Below are 19,154 nucleotides of genomic sequence, written 5' to 3' on the forward strand. Positions count from 1 at the left end.
TCTTTGTCCTTAACCTTTGGCATTTTAATTATGATGTATCTTGATGTGGGCCTGTTTGGATTCCTGGTTTTGAGGATTTTCTGAGCTTCCTGGGGTTTGAGTTCTATTTCCTTCACCAGGTTTAGTAAGTTTTCCATCACTATTTCTTCAACTATATATTCAACTTCTTGTTCTCCCTTTTCTCTTTCAGGTACCCCTATGACACAACATTTTTGCATTTAATTTTGTCCCATAGGCTCCTTAAATTATTATTATAGTCTTGGCTTCTTTTTTCTTGCCATTCTGATTGAGTGTCCTTGGCTTCCACATCCTCTATATAGGTCATTTGATCCTCCTCTTTATTCACTTTATTTTTTCCTTTTAATATACTTCTCATCTTAGATAATGTGTTCTTCATTTCTGACTGGTTCCCTTTTATAATTTACATTTCCATTTTTATGTTTTTTATCTTTTTGTTGAAGTTCTCACTGAATTCATCTACACTTCCCCTAAGTTCATTGAGCATCTTATAATCTGTGTTTTAAACTCTGCATCTTAGATGGCTTGACTCCATTATTTTTGGATCTCTGTTCTGTTCTCTCATGTGGTTTCTGCTTCTTTGTCTTCCCATTTTGGCTACCTTTCTGTGTCTGTTTCTATATACTAGGCAAAGCTCTTAAATCTCCCAGTTTTATTAGTGCAGCTTTGTGTGATAGGTATCCAATGGTAAAGTCCTGAGATGGGTTCAGTCTAGCCCCTCTGGGGTCACCTGTTAAGATTCAGTAAGCAATCCACAGATGCTGTACTTACAGTTGCCTCAAAGGCCACACCAGAAACTGAGGCCAATTGCCACCAGTGTGAGTTTAGGTGTTGCTCAGCAAGGAGCACTTGACTCGCTGAGGATGTTCAAGGATATATGAGGATATACCTTGGGTAGGGCCACAAGTTGGGGGAAGTGAAGTTTCAGGGAATCCTCTCGGCAGAGTGACCGCTATTATCCAGTTTGATGACATCTCGGCTATGGTGGCATTGAGTACGCATACTGGGAGGGCTCAACAGAGGAACAATGGATATTACTGGCACTTCTGTACAAAGTGAGTCTCCCCTCGACCCCGTCTTCGACAATTCAGAGTCCTCCTGTAGATCCCTGGTGCCACCTGCACAGAGAACCAACACTGGTGCTCAAAGTGAGCACATTTGTCATTGCAAAAGTCTGCTCACAGATGCAGCCCCTTTAAGAGGCATCTGCAGCTACCATGCCACTGCTATGGTATGGCCTCCGTCCCATTCAGCTGCTTTGGACCAGGCAGCCTCTCATCCTCGCCCCATCTTATCTTCTGCCATTGCAGTTGATTTCTTAGATTTCTTCCTGATTGTATGGCTTATTCAGCCAGATTTCAGGTGATTTTTCCTTGCTGTTTGCTCCTTGTTTCTGTCATAACTTTAATTTGGTCACCAGAGGAATGAACAGAGCCTCTATTATCTACACCATTCTTTCCCCCTATCTAATCTGTTTTCTGTATTTCTTATGGACATATTATACAAATGGAACCATACATTCTATAATCTTTTGTAACCGGTTTCTTTCATTTAGCATAATGTTGTCAAGGTTCATTCATTTTGTAGCATGTGGTAGTACCTCTTTGTGAGTTCGTTGGGCATCCAGTTCAGTTGCACCAGTTCTACTCTTTGAGAGACTGTTCCCTGTCCACCATTCTTCGTGACCATGTCTGAGGTGGGCATTGGTGTTTTTATCTCTTTTGTAACCAGTTACTGATGGTGAAGATTTCAGATGTTAGAGATTGCTTAGGCTTAGAGATAATGTCATCTAGTCTTCTTTTGTTTATTTTCACCAGACTTGGATTTTTTTTTTCTGGCAGTGCAACCCCATCAAAAACTTTTAGGTTTTCCCCTCTCTTTATTTCTTTATAAAAAACATATTGTGAAATATTTTAGGCACACAAAAGGTTAAACAGAATAATATAAAACCAAAAAACCACCTATGTACCCAACACCTAGCTTAAGCATTAAAACATCACCAATACAGTTGGTATACAAGAATTTACCACATACTTGAAGAAAATGTTAAATTTTTTTAAATAACTTTTTGGTAGGGAGAGATTTTCTAGGTATTGCACAGAAAGCAGAAAATATTTTTTAAAAAAGATCAATTCATTGAGCTACATAAAAATTTCCAACCTCTGAATAGTCAAAGATGCTATAAACAAACTTTGAAGACAAACAGTAGACTTGGAGAGAGTATTTGCAATGCATGTAATGAAGTAACAGTAACAATATCTACAATATGCAAAGTGTTCCTAAAAATCAATAAAGAAAAGACAAACTACCCAATAGAAAAATAGGCAATTCACACAAGAAAAAATATAATAGTCAATAAACATGTGAAAAGAAAGCATGCCTTCATTTATAATCAAATAAATGAAAATTAAAAATGAGATACCATTTGTCATTTAGCAGATTGGCTGCACACACAAAAATTACATAGGTAACAAGGTGAGCCTATGGGAAAGGAAGAATTCTGCTCCACCATTGGTGAGAATGAGAATAGATATAACCTTTCGGAGCAAATAACTAGAACCTATCTCAATTTAAAGTGTATACACCTACAATTACACATTTAGTAATATATTATTCAGAAATACTAACACATAAAAAATAAATGTAAAAACATCATAAATATGGACTGATTGAATAGGTTTTGATGCAACCATTATTTGACTTGTTATGCAGCTTTTTAAAAGGATGAGTTAGATATGTGTGTGCTGATAGGAAATGTTCACAATTTATCTCAAGTAGGGAAAACTAAGCTATAGAATAATAGATATCCTATATGACAATGTGTATGTTTTTCTTAGCGCTGTCTGTGAGTGGCATTGTTTGAATTATAATAACAAACATATTTCTTTTGTTATACAAAAAACAAGAAAGACTTTAAACACCTAATTAAGAATGTGTAATAAGTGTGTGATTTAAAAATAAAGATGAGGTCTATTTTGTTATTTTTCTTTTATAGGTAGTGCCTTTTGCATTCTATTTAAGGAATCTTTACCTAACCTGGCGTTACAAAGATTTTTTTTCCCCTACATTTTCTTCTAGACTTTTGAGAATTTTGCCTCTTACATTTAGACCTATGATCTCTTAATTTTTTAGTATGGTGCAAAATAAGGATTGGTGTTCCTTTTTTCCCTAAAGATATTTAATAATTCAAGGGCCACATGTTTAAAAAGCACTATTTTCTCCAGATGAATTACTTTGATACCTCGGTAAAAAACCGATTGACCATGTAAATGTGGATCTATTTTTGGACTCTTCTTTTTCATGGTTCTATATGTTTATCCGTACACCAATGTTACAGTCTTGATTGCTATAGCTCAATAGAAAGTCTTGAAATCAGATTGTGTAAATCATTTGACCCTATTCTTCCTTTTCAAGATTATATGGGCTTTTCTAATACATCTACCTTTCCATATACATTTTCGAATTTGGTTGTCAACTTCTCTTTTAATAAAGGCTAGATTTTGATTAGAATAGTATTGAATGTATAGATCAATTTGAGGATAATCATCACCTTAAGAATACTGGATCTTCCAATTCCTGAATATGGCATATCTCTGCATTTGGTTAGATTTTCTCTAACTTCCTTTGGTAAGATTTCATAGTTTTGAGTGGACAGATCTTGTTAAATTTATTCTTGTTTTATTTTTAATAATGTTACAAACTGAGTTTTTTTGTTTTGTTTTGTTTTATTTTTATTTTTTTATGCTTTAACAGTAAGGGGTGTGTGTGTGTGTGTGTGTGTGTGTGTGTGTGTGTGTGTGTAGTTACACTGCGTGTTCATCCTGCATAGTTAGATTTCTTTCTGTCACCACATATTTGACCCTCTTTACCCCATCTATCTCCCCCTCTCCCTACAATTTTCTAATTGTTCATTGCTAGTATACAGAAATACAATGAATTTTTGTATACTGACTTTTATCCTGACAACTTGACATATTATTCACTTATGAGTTTGGTAGCTTAAAAAATTTTTCTTTCTGCAAGCACAATCAAACTGTCTACAAATAGACAGTTTTATATCTTTTTTTCTATCTTTTTGCCATTTATTTCTTTTTCTTGTCTTATTAATAAACTGGCTAGGATCTTCAGTATAAGTGTTGACTAAAAGTTGTGAGAGCAAAAATCTATGCCTTGTCCCTGATCTTAGCATTGAGTATTTCACCACTGATTATGTTAGCTATAGGTTTTTCATAGATATGCTTCATCAGACTGAGGAAGGTCCCATCTATTCCTTGTTTGCTGAGAATTTCCTTTGTGTGTAAATTGGAGTTAAATTTTGTCAAATGCTTTATTTGCATCTTTCAAAGTGATCATATGATTTTTCCCTCTTCAATTAATATAGAGGATTACATTAATTGATTTTTTGATATTAAATTAACTTTGCATTTCTGGGATAAGCCCTACATGGTAATAATATATTTTTCTTTATATATATTGCTGTATTCAATTTGTTAAAATGTTGTTAAAGACTTTTACATCTATATTCATAAGGGATTTTGGTCCATAGTTATCTTTTCTTGTGATTTTTTAAAACATAAATGTCTTATTTAAAAAAAATTTCACTCATCCCCCACCCCTCTCTCCTTTGGCAATCATCACCTTGTTCTGTACATCAATGGGTCTTTTTCTGCTTTATTTTGTTTATTCATTTTTTAAGATTCTCCATGTAAGTGTAATCATACAGTATTTATCTTTCTCTGTCTGACTTATTTAACTTAGTATAATGCCCTCTCGGTCCACCTAGCTTGCTGCAAATGGCAAGATTTTATTCTTTTTTAAATTTCTGAATAATATTCCATTGTGTGTGTGTGTATCTCACATTCCTTTATCTATTCATCTATTGATGGACACTTAGATTCCTTCCATATCTTGGCTATTATAAATAATGTTGCAATGAACATAGAGGTGCATATATTTTTTCGAATTAGTGTTTTTGTTTTCTTTGAATAATACCCAGAAGTAAAATTGCTGGGTTGTATAGTAGCTATATTTTTAATATTTTGAGGACTCTCCATACTGTTTTCCATAGAGCCTGCACCAATTTACAATCCCAACAGTGTATGAGGGTTCCCTTTCCCTACATCCTCACCAGCACTTATTATTTGTTGATTTTTCGATGATAGCCACTCTGACAGGCGTGAGGTGACATCTCCTTGTGGTTTTGATTTACATTTTCCTGGTGATTAGTGATGTTGAGCATTTTCTCATATGTCTGTTGGCCATCTGTATGTACTCTTTGGAGAAATGTTTATTAAGGTCCTCTGCCCATTTTTAATTGGATTTTTTGTCTTTTTAATGTTAAGTTGTATAAGTTTCTTATCTATTTTGGAGACATATATATTCATATGTATGTATATATATATGTATGTGTATGTATATATGTATATGTGTGTATGTATGTGTGTATGTATGTGTGTATATATACACCTAATATATATACATACATATATATATATATATATATATATATATATATATATACACACCTTATCCAGTGTATCATTGGTGAATATCTTCTTGCATTCAGTATGTTGTCTTTTCATTTTGTTAATAGTTTCCTTCTCTGTGCAACACTTTTTAATTTGATGCAGTCTCACTTGTGTATTATTTCTTTTGTTGCCTTTGCCCAAGGAGACATACCTAAAAAGATACTGCTAAGACTGATGCCAAAGAGTTTACTGCCTATGTTTTCTTCTAGGAGTTTTATTGGTTTCAGGTTTTACATTTAAATCTTTAATTTATTTTGAATTTATTTTTGTATGTTGTGTAAGATAGTAGTCCAATTTCCTTTTTTGTATGTACCTTCCAGTTTTCCCAACACCACTCATTGAAGAGACCATCTTTATCCCATTGTATATCCCTGCCTCCTTTGTCATAGATTAATTGGACATACAAGTGAGAATTTATCTCTGGGCTATTTATTCTATTCCATTGATTTATATATCTGTTTTTTTTATGTTAATACTATATTGTTTTGATTATTGTAGCTTTGTGGTACAGTTTGAATTGAAGAGCATGATGCCTCCCACTTTGTTCTTTCTTAAGGTTTCTTTGGCTATTTGGGGTCCTTTGAGGTTCCATATTAATATTAGGATTAATTGTTCTAGTTCTGAGAAGATGTCATTGTTATTTTGATAGAAATTGCATTAAAACTGTATATTGCCTTCAGTAGTAAGGACATTTAAACAATTTTAATCCTTCCAATCTATGAACATGGTATATCCTTCCATTTATTTGTATCCTTAATTTCTTCTTCAAAATCTTGTAGTTTTCACAGCACAGGTCTTTATCTCTTTGGTTAAATTTATTTCTAGATATTTTATGCTTTTTGATGTACTTGTAAATGGAATTATTTTTTAAATTTCTCTTTCTGATTGTTCATTATTGGTGTATAGAAATACAATAAATTTCTGTATATCGAGTCTGTATTCTGCAACTTTACTGAATTTATTTCTTAGTTCTAACAGTTTTTTAATGGAGTCTTTTGGGATTTCTATACATAGTATCATGTCATCTGCAAATAGTGAGAGTTTTACTTCTTCCTTTCTGACTTTGATGCCATTTATTTCTTTTTCTTGTCTGATTGCTATAGCTGGGACTTCCATACTATGGTAAATAAAAGTGTTTTGTTCCTGATTGTAGAGCTTTTTTGTTGTTGTTGTTCCTGATCTGAAAGCTTTTTGCCATTCAGTATGATATAAGTTGTGGATTTGTTTTATATATATATATGTACATATATATATATCTTTATTATGTTGATGTATGTTCCTTCTATACCCACTTTGTTTAGAGTTTTTAATCATAAAAAGATTTTGAATTTTGTCAAATTTTTTTTATATCTATTAAGATGATCATATAATTTTTATTTTTCATTTTGTTATTATGATTTATCAAGTTGATTGATTTATGGAGGTGGAACCATCCTTGTATTCCTGTATAAATCCTACTTGGTTATGGTGTATAATCTTTTTAATTTGTTGTTAAGCCTGGTTTAATAATATTTTATTGAGAATTTTTGCATCTATGTTCATCAAGAATATTAGCTTATAATTTTCTTTTTCTTTTTTTTGTAATGTCTTTGGTTTTGTATAAGGCTAATGCTGACTTCATAGAATGAGTTTGGAAGCATTTCTTCCTCTTTGATTTTTTTGAAATAGTTTAAGAAGGATAGGTATTAATTATTCTTTAAATATTTGATAGAATTCACCTGTGAAGTCATCTAGTCCTCCTTGGGAGTTTTTTACAATTCTTATTACTGCTTCGATTTGCTAGTAATCAATCTGTTTACATTTTCTATTTCTTCCTGGTTCAGTCTTGCAAGATTACATGCTTCTAAAAATTTATCTGTTTTTTTCTAGAATGTCGAATTTGTTGAAATATAATTATTCATAATATTCTTTAATAATTCATTTTATTTATAAGATGTCAGTTACATTTATTATTTTACTTACTGGGGCTCACTCTCTTTTTTCTTGATAAATTTGGCTAAAAGTTTATCAATTTTGGTCATATTTCCAAAGAACCAGCTCTTAGTTTCACTGATCTCTTTGACTGTCTTTTTAAATTTTCTATCTTATTTTCACTCGGATCTTAATTATTTCTTTCCTTCTGTTGACTTTGAGTTTTGTTTGTTTTTCTTTCACTAGTTCCTTTAGGTGTAAAGTTAGATTGTTTATTTGGAGGTTTCTTGTTTTTTGAGGTAGGCACGAATAGCTATGCACTTCCCTCTTGGAAATGCTTATGTGCAACACATAGAATTTGAAAAGCTGTGTTTTCATTTTCATACATTTCAGGGTAGTTCTTGATTTCCTATATGATTTCCTCTTTGATTTAGTAGCATGTGTTAAGTCTCCACGTATTTGTGTTTTTTCTTGTTTTCTTCCTGTAGTTGATTTCTAGTTTCATGCCACTGAGGTCAGGACAGTTGCCTGATATGATTTTAATCTTCTTGAATTTATTGAGGCTTGTTATGTGGTCTAATATGTGATCTATCCTGGAGAATGTTTCATGTGCACTTGAAAAAAAGTGTGTATTCTGTAGTTTTTGATTGAAATGTTTTAAAATATATATTACATCAATCTAACATGAAGTGACATTTAATGCCATTATTATTAATTTTCTGTCTACATGACCAATGAATATATTTATGTGAATGGGGTATTAAAACCCCCTACTATTGTATTTCTGTGAATTTCTCCCTTTATGTTCATTAGTATTTGCTTTATATACTTAGTTGCTATATTGGATGTGTAGATATTTACAACTGATATAACCTCTTCTTGGATAGACCCCTTTATAATTATGTAATGTAGTTTGTCTTTTTTTTTCTTTTGGTTACATTCTTTGTTTTAAAGTCTATTTTTTCTGATATGAGTATTGCCACCCCAGCTTTCTTTTCATTTACATTTTCATAAAATCTTTTTCTAACCCTTTGCTTTCAGTCTGTATATGTCTTTGGATTTAAAGCATCATATAGATGGATCATGATTTATTTATTTATTTATTTATTTATTTATTTATCTATTTTTTAAAGAAGATTTTTAATTTAATTTTATTTATTTAATTTATTTTTTAGGTGAGGTAACCCTTGGTTGACCTCACAAATTGCAAGGACCTTGTCCACTTACGGTCCTTTATTTTTTTATTTCTTATGCCTATAGCACCTTGTCTTCCTAGGTGGTCTCCCACTCAAGTACTAACCAGGCCTGACCCTACTTAGCTTTTGAGATCAGATGGGATTGGACTTGTTCAGGGAGGCATGGCCATAGACTAGATGGGTCACGATTTAAATCCATTTAGCCACCCTGTGTCTTCTTATTGGAGCATTTAGTCTATTTACATTTAAAGTAATTATTGATAAGTATGTAGTTATTGCCATTTTATTAATTGTTTTTTTGGTTGGTCTTTTAGTTCGCCTCTGTTTCTTTCTTCTCTTGATCTCTTCCCTTGTAGTTTGCTGGTATTCTTTAGTGTTTTGTATGGGTTTCTTTCTCTTTGTTCTTTATGTATCTTTTGCAGGTTTTTTGGTTTGTGGTTACCATGAGGTTTATTTATGTTATTCTATATCTGCAATGGTCTATTTGAAGCTGATATGAATTTAAGTTCCAATCTATTCTAAAAGGACAATATTTTCCCCCATTCATGCTTTATGTTTTTGATGTCATATTTTAAATTTTTTGTTTTGTGTATCTTCTATTTTTTGTATTTTGATGTTCATACTTTGTCTTTTGACTTCCGTAGTAGTTTTTTAAATGTCTGATTCACTGTGCGTATTAAATATTTGTCTTTACCTGTGATTTTCTTATTCTGGTTACGGCGTTTACTTTTCTGCTTAAAGAAGATTCTAATGTTTTTTTGTAAAACTGGTTTAGTGGTGATGACCTCTTTTAGTTTTTCCTATACAGGACACTCATTATCTCTCCTTCAATTCTGAATGATAACTTTGGCTAGCAAATTATTCTAGGTTGTAGGGTTTTTTTCCCAGGCACTTTAAAGATGTTGCGCCACTACCTTCTGGCTGTCTGGCCTGTAAGTTGCTTATGAAAAATCAGCTGATAACTTTTGGACTTTCCTTTGTAGATAACTAGTTGTTTTCCTGCTGCTGCCTTCAAAATTATCTCTTTAACTTTTGCTATTTTACTTACAACATTCTCATTGTGGGTGTCTTTGAGTTCACCTTGTTTGGAACTCTCTGTGATTCCTGGACCTAGATGTATGTGTCCTTTCCCAAGTTAGGAAACTTTTCAGCCATTATTTCTTCAAATAAAGTTTCTGTTTCTATCTCTCTTTCTTCTCCTTCTGGATCCCTATACTGTGAATGTTTGTGCACTTGATGTTGTCCCCAATGTCCCTTAAACAATCTCAATTAAAAAAATTTTTTTTTGCTGTCCTGATTGATTTCCTCTAGTCTGTCTTCCAGTTTGTTGATCTGTTATGTATTAGCTAACCTGCTGTTGATTCCTCCTACTGTATTTTCTGTTTCAGTTATTGCGTTCTCAGCTCTACTTGGTTCTTCATTATACTTTCCAACTCTTTGTTGAAGTTCTCCCTGCGTTCCTCTATTCCTCTATCTAATTTGGCGAGCATCCTTATGAAAGTTCTTTTTTTATATCAAGTAAATTACTATCTCTGTTTCATTAGGGTTTTCCCCCCTCTGGGATTTTACTTGTACCTTCATTTGAGAGATATTCTTTTGTCTTTTCATTTTGTTTGACTTTCTATGTTTGTTTATATGGATTAGATGAAATAGTTATCTTTTCTAGGCTTAAAAAAGGGGTCTTATGTAGAAGCAACCTCTGTGTAGGCTGTGTGTTATAAATGGTTTTGGCAGGCCAGTCAGAGCCAAGTGGCATCCAGAACACTGGGCTACTGAGCTGGAGAGGCTTTGGGTGGGGAGGCCAGGTGTGTGTAGTGATGCCCTGTTGATTCTGCTTGCTCTCTTTGTTTGAAGCCCAGGAAGATGCTCAGGCTACCTTTGCAGGCAAGTCAGAGTGCCCTATGAAGGTGGAGAAAATATACAATGGCACCCAACAGTACCTCCAAACCAGAGGAATTCTCCATTTTTAGAGAGCTTTCATGTCTTTCCAGTCTTCTCTATATAGTCTCTCTCTCTCAGTTGTTGTGCAGAAAGTGGTCTTATGTAGAAGCAACATCTGCACAGGCTGTGCGGCTGAATAGTTTTGGCAGACCAGTTGGAGCCAGGCAGGTGCTTGTGATGCCTGAGACACTGGTCTGCTGGGCTGGAGTGGATTCAGACAAGAAAGCCAGGTGCACATGGTTATGCCCTGTTAACCCTGTTTGCTCCCTTTGTTCAAAGCCAAAATGGGCTCCAGGCGGTGTGGCTAGAAATGCACTACAGCAATCTCACAGGCTAAAACACCTATTGCTCACCCTATTGAGGGGAAGAGTGACATAAACAATTGCACTCACAGCACCTGCAATCCTAGAGGGTTCCCACAGATCCAGGAGAGCTCCAGGAGAGGTTTCCCAGCCTCTCGACTTGGTCTCCTCCTCTAATTTGATGTTTAGATTTTCAATCAATCCTTAGCAAGAGTAATTGCTCTTTATGTAGATGTATAATTCAGTGTGCTTGTGGGAGGGGGAGAGTTCAGCATCTTCCTATTCTGCTGCCATCTTGGACCTCTCTCTCATGATGTTTTTATCTGTTTTGGGCATTAGGGGAATACTTGCCTCATAAAAGTAATTGATAAATGTTCCTTCCACTTCTATCTTCTTAAATAATTTGGGTAATGTTTATATATTTTTTCTTTAAATGTTTTCTCTATGGAAAGGTTTTATGTTATAAATAATTTTTATATTTCTATTATGGTTGAACATACAATATTATATTAATTTCAGGTGTACAACATAGTGATTAGACATTTATATAACTTATGAAGTGATCACCCCAATAAATTTAGTGCTCATGGAACAGCATACATAATCATTACAATATTATTGACTATATTCCCTATGCTGTACTTTACATCCCATGAGTCTTTCTATAGCTGGCAATTTGCATATTTTAATTTCTTCCCTCTTTTCACCCAAATGCCTGACTCCCCTCCAATCTGGAAACCATCAAAATGTTATCTGTATCTATAAGTTTCTTCCTTCCTTTCTTTCTTTCTTTCTTTCTTTCTTTCTTTCTTTCTTTCTTTCTTTCTTTTTTTTTAAGGATTCATGCTATAAGTTTATTTACAAACATATCTAGTATGTTGAGTTCAACAGTTTGATCCATTTTTCAAAGGGACTACAGCATTTTAAGAGGTTTCATGGATTAACTAAAACATCCTTATTTCTTAAGAAGCTGGGGTCTTACTATAAAGAAAGGCACAGCAAATCCAGATCCAGAGTACAAAGACATAGCTAGCAACCGCCATTTATGTTCCACTGAAAATGGCAAATTCTTCCCTGGGCCCTCCTCATAGTGGCTCCTACAGACCACTGAGGTTGTGAGCCTCCGGACGCTCTGTCCCAACGTGGCCCTGTTGGAAGCCCTGAAGAAGGAGCAGGGACCAAAGCTAAGGAAATGTATAAGTTTATTCTTGTTTTGTTTGTTATTTATTTTGTTTTTCAGATTCCATATATAGTGAAATTATACGGTATTTGTCTTTCTCTGTCAGACTTATTTCACTTAGAAAAATACCCATATGCTGTCACAAGTGACAAGATTTCATTCTTTTTTATGGCTCAGTAATATTTCATTGTATATAGGTACTATATCTTCATTATCCATTTGTTTATTGATGGACGCATTGGTTTCCATATCTTGCCTATTGTTAATACTGCTGCAATAAACATAGGGATGAATATATCTTTTCAAATTAGTGTTTTGAGTTTCTTTGAATAAATACCCAGAAGTAGAATTGCTGTGTCCTTGTCTCTTATTATAGTTTTTGTTTTAAAGACTATTTTGTCAGATATAAGAATTGCTACCCCAGCTTTTGTATCATTGTCATTTGCATGAGATATCTTTTTTCATCCCTTTACTTCCAGTCTGTGCATGCCTTTCAATCTGAAGTGGGTCTCTTGTAGACAGCATGTGTACAGGTCATGTTTTCTTATGCAGTCAACCAATCTATGTCCGTAATTTGGAAGACAACAGAAAACATCTAATTGAAACAGCAAAAAAATAGAATCCAAAAAATGGAGGAAAGTTTAAGGGGCCTCTGGGACAACATTAAGCATACGAATATTTGCATCATAGGGGTGCCAGAAGGAGAAGAGAAAGCGCAGAAAATTGAAAACCTATTTGAAGAAATAATGACAGAAAACCTCCTTTTCTGCTGTGGCAAAAGAAATAAACATACAAGTCCAGAAAGCGCAGAGATGAACCCAAACAGGTCCACACCAAAATACATCATAATTAAAATGGCAAAAGTTAAAGACAAAGAAAAAATCTTAAAAGCAGCAAGAAAAAAGAAGTTACTTACATACAAGGGAGCTCTCATAAGACTGTCGGCTGATTTTTCAATAGAAACGTTGCAGTCCAGAAGCGATTGGCATGAAATATTTGAAGTGACAAAGATCAAGGACCAACAATCAAGATTACTCTATTCAGTAAGCTATCATTTAGAATGAAGGAGAGATAAAGAGCTTCTCAGATAAGAAAAAGCTAAAGTAGTTCATTACCACCAAACCAGTATTACAAGAAATGTTAAAGAGACTTCTTAAAGAACAAGGGGAGAAAAATAATACAAATATGAATAATAAAATGGTAATAACTATGTACCTATCAAAAATTACAGCTTAATGATAAAGGAATCGATGCAGCAAGAGAACAACACTACCAAACATTTATACTTCCAACATAGGAGCATCTAAATATATAAAGAAAATATTGACAGATATAAAGGGAGAGATCAACAGTAATAGTGTCACAGTAGAGAACTTTAATACCACATTGACATCAATAAACAGATATTTCAGATAGAAAATCAACAGGGAAAAGTAGATTTAAATGACACATTAGATCAGACTAATTTAATTAATATTTTTGGAATATTTTGCCCCAAAGCAGCAGAATATATTCTTTTCAAGTGCACATGGAACATTTTCCCAAATAGATCACATGTTAGGCCACAAAACAAGTCTCAATAAATTTAAGAAGATTGAGATCATATCGGGTATTTTTCTCTAACCAATAATATGAAACTAGAAATCAATAACAAGAAAAAAAAAAGAAAAACACAAACATATGGAGGTTTAATAACATGCTACTAAACACTGAGTGACCTAACAATGACATCAAGGAAGACATCAAAATATACCTTGAGACAAATGAAAATGAAAGCACAATGACCCAAAATCTATGGGACACAGTGAAAGTAGTTCTAAAAGGGAAATTCATAGTAGTACAGGCCTACCTCAAGAAACATGAATAATCTCAAATAAATAACCTAACCTTACACCTAAAGGAACTAGAAAAAGAAGAGCAAACAAAGCCCCAACTGAGTAGAAGGAAGGAAATAATAAAGATCAGAGTGGAAATAAATAAAATAAAACCTAAATTAACAATACAAAAGATCAATAAAATGAAGAGCCGATTTTTTGAAAATATAAACAAAATTGATAAACTTTTAACCAGACTCATCAAGAAAAAGAATCTAAATAAATACAATTAGAAATGAAAGAGGAAAAGTGGCAAACCCCAAAATACAAAGGATTATAGGTAAATACTATGAAGAATTGGATGCCAACAAATTGGACAACCTGGAAGAAATGGATACATTCCTAGAAATCTACACTATTCCAAGATCTACTCAAGAAGAAACAGAAAATCTGAACAGACTGAATACTACTAACAAAATTGAATCTGTAATAAAAAAAATTCTCAATGAACAAAAGTTCTGGACCAGATGGCTTCTCGGGTGAATTTTACCAAGCATTCAAAGAAGAATTAATACCTATCTTTCTCAAACCATTCCAAAAGCTTGAAAAGGAGGGTAGATTCAAAAGAGGAGGGTAGGTTTATGAGATAAAAGTTACCCTGATTCTAAAGCCAGACAATGATATCATAACATAAGAATATTATAGGCCAATATCCCTGGTGAACACAGATGCAAAAATCCTCAGCAAAATAGAAGCAAACTGAATGCAGCAATACGTTAGAAAGATTGTACACTATGATCAAGTGGGATTTCTTCTCAGGATGCAAGATCATTTCAATATCCATGAAGCAATTAATGTGATACATCACATAAACAAAATGAAGGATAAAAATCATGCGATAACATCAATAGATGCAGAAAAAAGTGTTTGACAAAAATCCAGCATGCATTTATAATACAATCTTTCAGCAAAGTGGGAATAGAGGTAACACACCTCAATATAATAAAGGCCATATATGACAAACCCATAGCTAATATCATACTAAATGAAGAAAAGCTAAAAGTGTTTTCCTTAAGATCAGAAACAAGACAAGGATGTCTACTTTCACCACTTTTATTCAACATAGTATTGGAAGTCCTAGCCACAGCAATCAAACAAAAAAGAGGAATAAAAAGCATACACATTGGAAAGGAAGAAGTAAAACTGTCATTATTTGTAGATGACATGACACTACATAGAGAGAACCCAAAGGATTCCACCAAAAAAATTAGAAGTGATAAATAAATTAGTGAAGTAGCAAGATGAAAAATTAATATTCAGACATTGGTTGCATTTTTATACACCAATAATGAACTATCAAAAAGAAAATTTAAGAAACAATCTTACTTACCACTGCATTAAAAAATAAAATAAAATACTTCAGAATAAATTTAACCGATGAGTCAAAAGACTATACTTGGAAAATAAATCATTGAGTAGAGAGATTGAAGAAGATACCAAAAAATGAAAGCATATATTGCACTCGTGGATAGGAAGAATTAACATAACTAAAATGTCCACACTACCAAAGTATGTAGATTTAATAAAATCCTTATCAAAATGCTAATGACATTTTTCACAGTACTTGAACAAATAACCCTAAAATTTATAAGGAACCACAAAAGAACACAAGAAGCCAAAACGATTTTGAAAAAGAAGAACAAAGTTGGAGGTATCATGTTACCTGACCTCAAACTATACTACAAGGCTACGATAATCAAAATGTCATGTTATATTGGCATAAAAACAGATGCATCAATTAATGGAACAGAATAAAGAGCCCAAAAATAAACCCACACCTTTATCATCAATTAATTTATGACAAAGAAGGCAAAAATATACAATGAGGTCTATTCAGTCAATGGTGTTGGGAAAACTGGACAGATACATACAAAAAAAATGAAACTATACCACCTTCTTACACCATGTACAAGAATAAACTCAAAATGGATTAAAGACTTAAATGTAGGACCCGAAACTATAAAATTTCCAGAAGAAAACATCAGCAGTAAACTCCCTGACATTGCTCTTAGTAACAATTTTTCTGATATGTCACTTCGAGCAAGGGAAACAAAAGAAAAATACACATAAATGAGACTATGTCAGACTAAAAAGGTTTTGCACAGTGAAGGAAATCATTAACAAAATGAAAGATAACTTACTAAATGAGAGAAGATATTTGCTAATGATACCTCTAATAAGGGGTTAATATCCAAAATTTATAAAGAACTCATAAAACTCAATACCAAACAAACAATTCAATTAAAATATGGCCAGAGGACCTTAATAAACACTTCTCCAAAGAGTATGCACAGATGGCCAATAGACATATTAAAAGATGCTCAATGTCACTCATCAACAGAGAAATTCAAATTAAAACTACAATGAGATCTCACCTCACACCTGTCAGATTGGCTATTGTCAATAATCTAAAAAACAAGTGTTGGCAAGGAGGTGGAGAAAAGGGAGTCCTTGTACACTGTTGGTGGGATTGCAAATTGGTGCAGCCGCTACGGAAAACAGTTTGGAGGTTCCTCAAAAAATGAAAAATAGAACTACCTTTTGACCCAGCAATTGCACTTCTGGGTATTTATCTGAAGGAAACCGGAAGATTAATTCATAAAGATTTATGCACCTCCATGTTCACTGCAGCGCTACTTACAATAGCAAAGATATGGAAGCAATCTAAGTGCCCATAGGTAGATGATTGTATAAAGGAGTGATGGCACGTGTGCTTGTGCACACACACACTCACAATGGAATCTTACTAAACCGTATAAAGGAATGAAATCTTGCTCTTTGCAATAGCTTGGATGGACCTAGAGGGTATTACGCTAAGTGAAATAAGACATAGAGAGAAAAATACCATATGATTTTACTTACATGTGGAATCTAAAGAACAAAATAAATGAATAAAACAGAAACATATTCATAGATACAGAAAACAAACTGATGGTTGTCAGATGGGAGGGTGGTGTGAGGCTGGGTGAAGGATTAAAAAGACAAGCTGGTAGTTACAAAACAGCCATTGGGATGTGAAGTACAGCACAGGGAGTATAGTCAATGATATTGTAACAACTATGTATAGTGCCAGGTGGGTTCTAGAGTAATTGGAGGGATCACTTTGTAGATTATATAAATGTCTAACCACTATGCTGTACATCTGAAACGAATATAAAGTAATATTTAATATCAACTGTAATTAAAAAAATAAAAAAAATAAGAGCCATACAATAAATAAATAAAATATTATACTAATTGAAGAAGTTAAGCACAAAAGATTATTCACTGAATGATTCCATTTATATGAAATTCTAGCAAATGCAAACATATAGTAATAGAAAGCAGATTAGTGGTTACCTGGGCTGGAGAAAGGATCTACTATAATGAGGCCCAAGAACAATATTTAGGGAGAAGGAACTGTTTTAGATCTTGGTTATGGTGGAAGACACATAACTATTCAATTACCAAAATTCATCAAACAGTACATCTAAAATGGAAGAATGTTATTATATGTAAAATATACCTCAATAAAGTTATTTTTAAAAATTAAGATGAAAACAATCTAATGAAGAAATTTTCCTTAAAAATTCTTTTTAGTTCATTTTAAGGTGCGGTATGTTTTTCTCATTTTCTGCTGGGAGAAAAGTTAGTGTACAGGAAAATCTAAATACATGCTTTTATCCTTCAACTGGAAAATGGATCAACACACTGGTTCAAGCATACAATAAACTATTACTCAGCAATTGCAAAAGGCAGAGTAATGGTCCCCACACAGATATCCAGACCCAAATCCCCAGAACCTGTAAACATTTTATTTTACATGGCAAAATGGGCTCTATGGGTATGATTAAGTTAAGAGTCTTGAGATGGGGAGATAATCCTGGATTATTTGGATGGACCCAATGTCATCACATGGTTCCTTATAAGTGGGAAGCAGAAGGGGTCAAAGCCAGAGAAAAAGGCCATGTGATGCTGGAAGCAGTGACTGGAGTGAAGATGAAGGATGGGCTTATGAACCAAGGAATATAGGTGATTACTAGAAGTTGAAAAAGCTTGAGAAATAAATTCTTTTTTTAGGGCTTCCAAAGGAACCAGCCTGCCAACATCTTGATTTTAGGACTTCAAAGCTTAGGGGTGCGAGGTTGAGGCCTGGTTGCTCTTGCTTCCCTTAGCAAAGGCTGCTAGATCCCACTCCACCCTAATCCCTGGCCTGGGGTTCTCACCCAGCTGCTCATGCACACTTGAGTAGCTCCCCATCCCTGATGTACCTGTGGTTCCCTGGCCAGTCCCACCTCCTGAAGCCTGCCTTCCTTACCATAGAACTTCTCCATCTTAGCCTTTCCTTGTGCTTGGAGCACCTGCTGATCCCAGGAGTGGCCATGGGCCTAGGCCAGGCTTCTGTGCCACCCTCTGCCAGCACACAACTCTGTGCAGTACAGTGTCATAAGCCATATGTCTCCAGGAAGCTGCTATGCTGTAGGAGCTGTCTCCACTGCCATGGAAAAGTGTCAACAGGTTCCTGATGGGCCAAAGGTTTACGAGGCTGAGAGGCAGGCATCTTTAGGGAGGCTCTGGGGTCGAGGGCCCAGGCAGCTGGGAGTAAGGCATACAGTGTGCTGTTAAACCAAAATTTAAGAACTGACATTCATTGACTACTTTTTATTCTGAGTATCTTATCTCTATGATCTCATTTACCAACCCCCCCCCCCAAATACATATTTTGTAATGACCTTTGATGCCTGAGACCCTGCCTGAGACTACTTCTGGTCAGAGAGTGAAGCTAGGAGTAGGGAGACTCTGTCTCAGCAAAGTCTACATCACAGTAGAGTGGATCCAGTGGTGTACAGAACACAGCCGCCTGATCTGAGGGTGAAAGCTTGAACTGGTTAGCAACTGTTAGCCCCCATTCTGCCAGATAAAGTGAGCTGAGAAGCTGCCAACTGGAAGAGGGCTCCTGAACCTCATTTCTCAGACCATAGAGGTTACACAGGGCTCCCGGATTGACCCTGAAGATGAGACGATGAAATGATGGTGGTCTTGCTGTCCTCTAGACATACGTGCTACTGGATACTCCTCACTGGAGCTACAGGAGCCATTTATGGAGTACTCATCACAAATCATATCTTAACTCAGATGTCATTCCTTTGGAAGATGCCTGACCACCCTTTCTAAAACAGTATCCAGACAGCAACATCTAGGCAAACTTATCACTGTGAAAAATT

General features: G+C 34.4%; 1 protein-coding gene and 1 pseudogene across 1 annotated transcript; both read right to left on the reverse strand.

The window, feature by feature from the left end:
- Positions 1–8,708: 8,708 nt before the first annotated feature.
- On the reverse strand, positions 8,709–8,827 carry LOC118610633 (annotated as a pseudogene).
- Positions 8,828–11,851: 3,024 nt separating this feature from the next.
- Positions 11,852–18,313, reverse strand: LOC107503648 (cytochrome c oxidase subunit 7C, mitochondrial-like). The gene is made up of 2 exons (XM_036229022.1): positions 18,291–18,313; positions 11,852–12,056 (listed from the first exon to the last, which is right to left on the reverse strand). Exons 1-2 carry the CDS (start codon positions 18,311–18,313, stop codon positions 11,852–11,854), a joined length of 228 nt encoding a protein of 75 aa, XP_036084915.1.
- Positions 18,314–19,154: the final 841 nt, after the last annotated feature.

Source organism: Rousettus aegyptiacus, unplaced genomic scaffold (genome assembly GCF_014176215.1).
Source record: "Rousettus aegyptiacus isolate mRouAeg1 unplaced genomic scaffold, mRouAeg1.p scaffold_m13_p_12, whole genome shotgun sequence".
NCBI lineage: Eukaryota > Metazoa > Chordata > Mammalia > Chiroptera > Pteropodidae > Rousettus > Rousettus aegyptiacus.

What these genes read in the sequence shown, in the direction of transcription:
- LOC107503648 (XM_036229022.1), bottom strand. Translation starts at nt 18,313, where the DNA reads ATGGCCACTCCTGGGATCAGCAG. An exon ending in GCCACTCCTGGGATCAGCAG is followed by an intron (nt 12,057 to 18,290) that starts GTGCTCCAAGCA and finishes CTCCTTCTTCAG; the next exon opens with GGCTTCCAACAGGGCCACGT.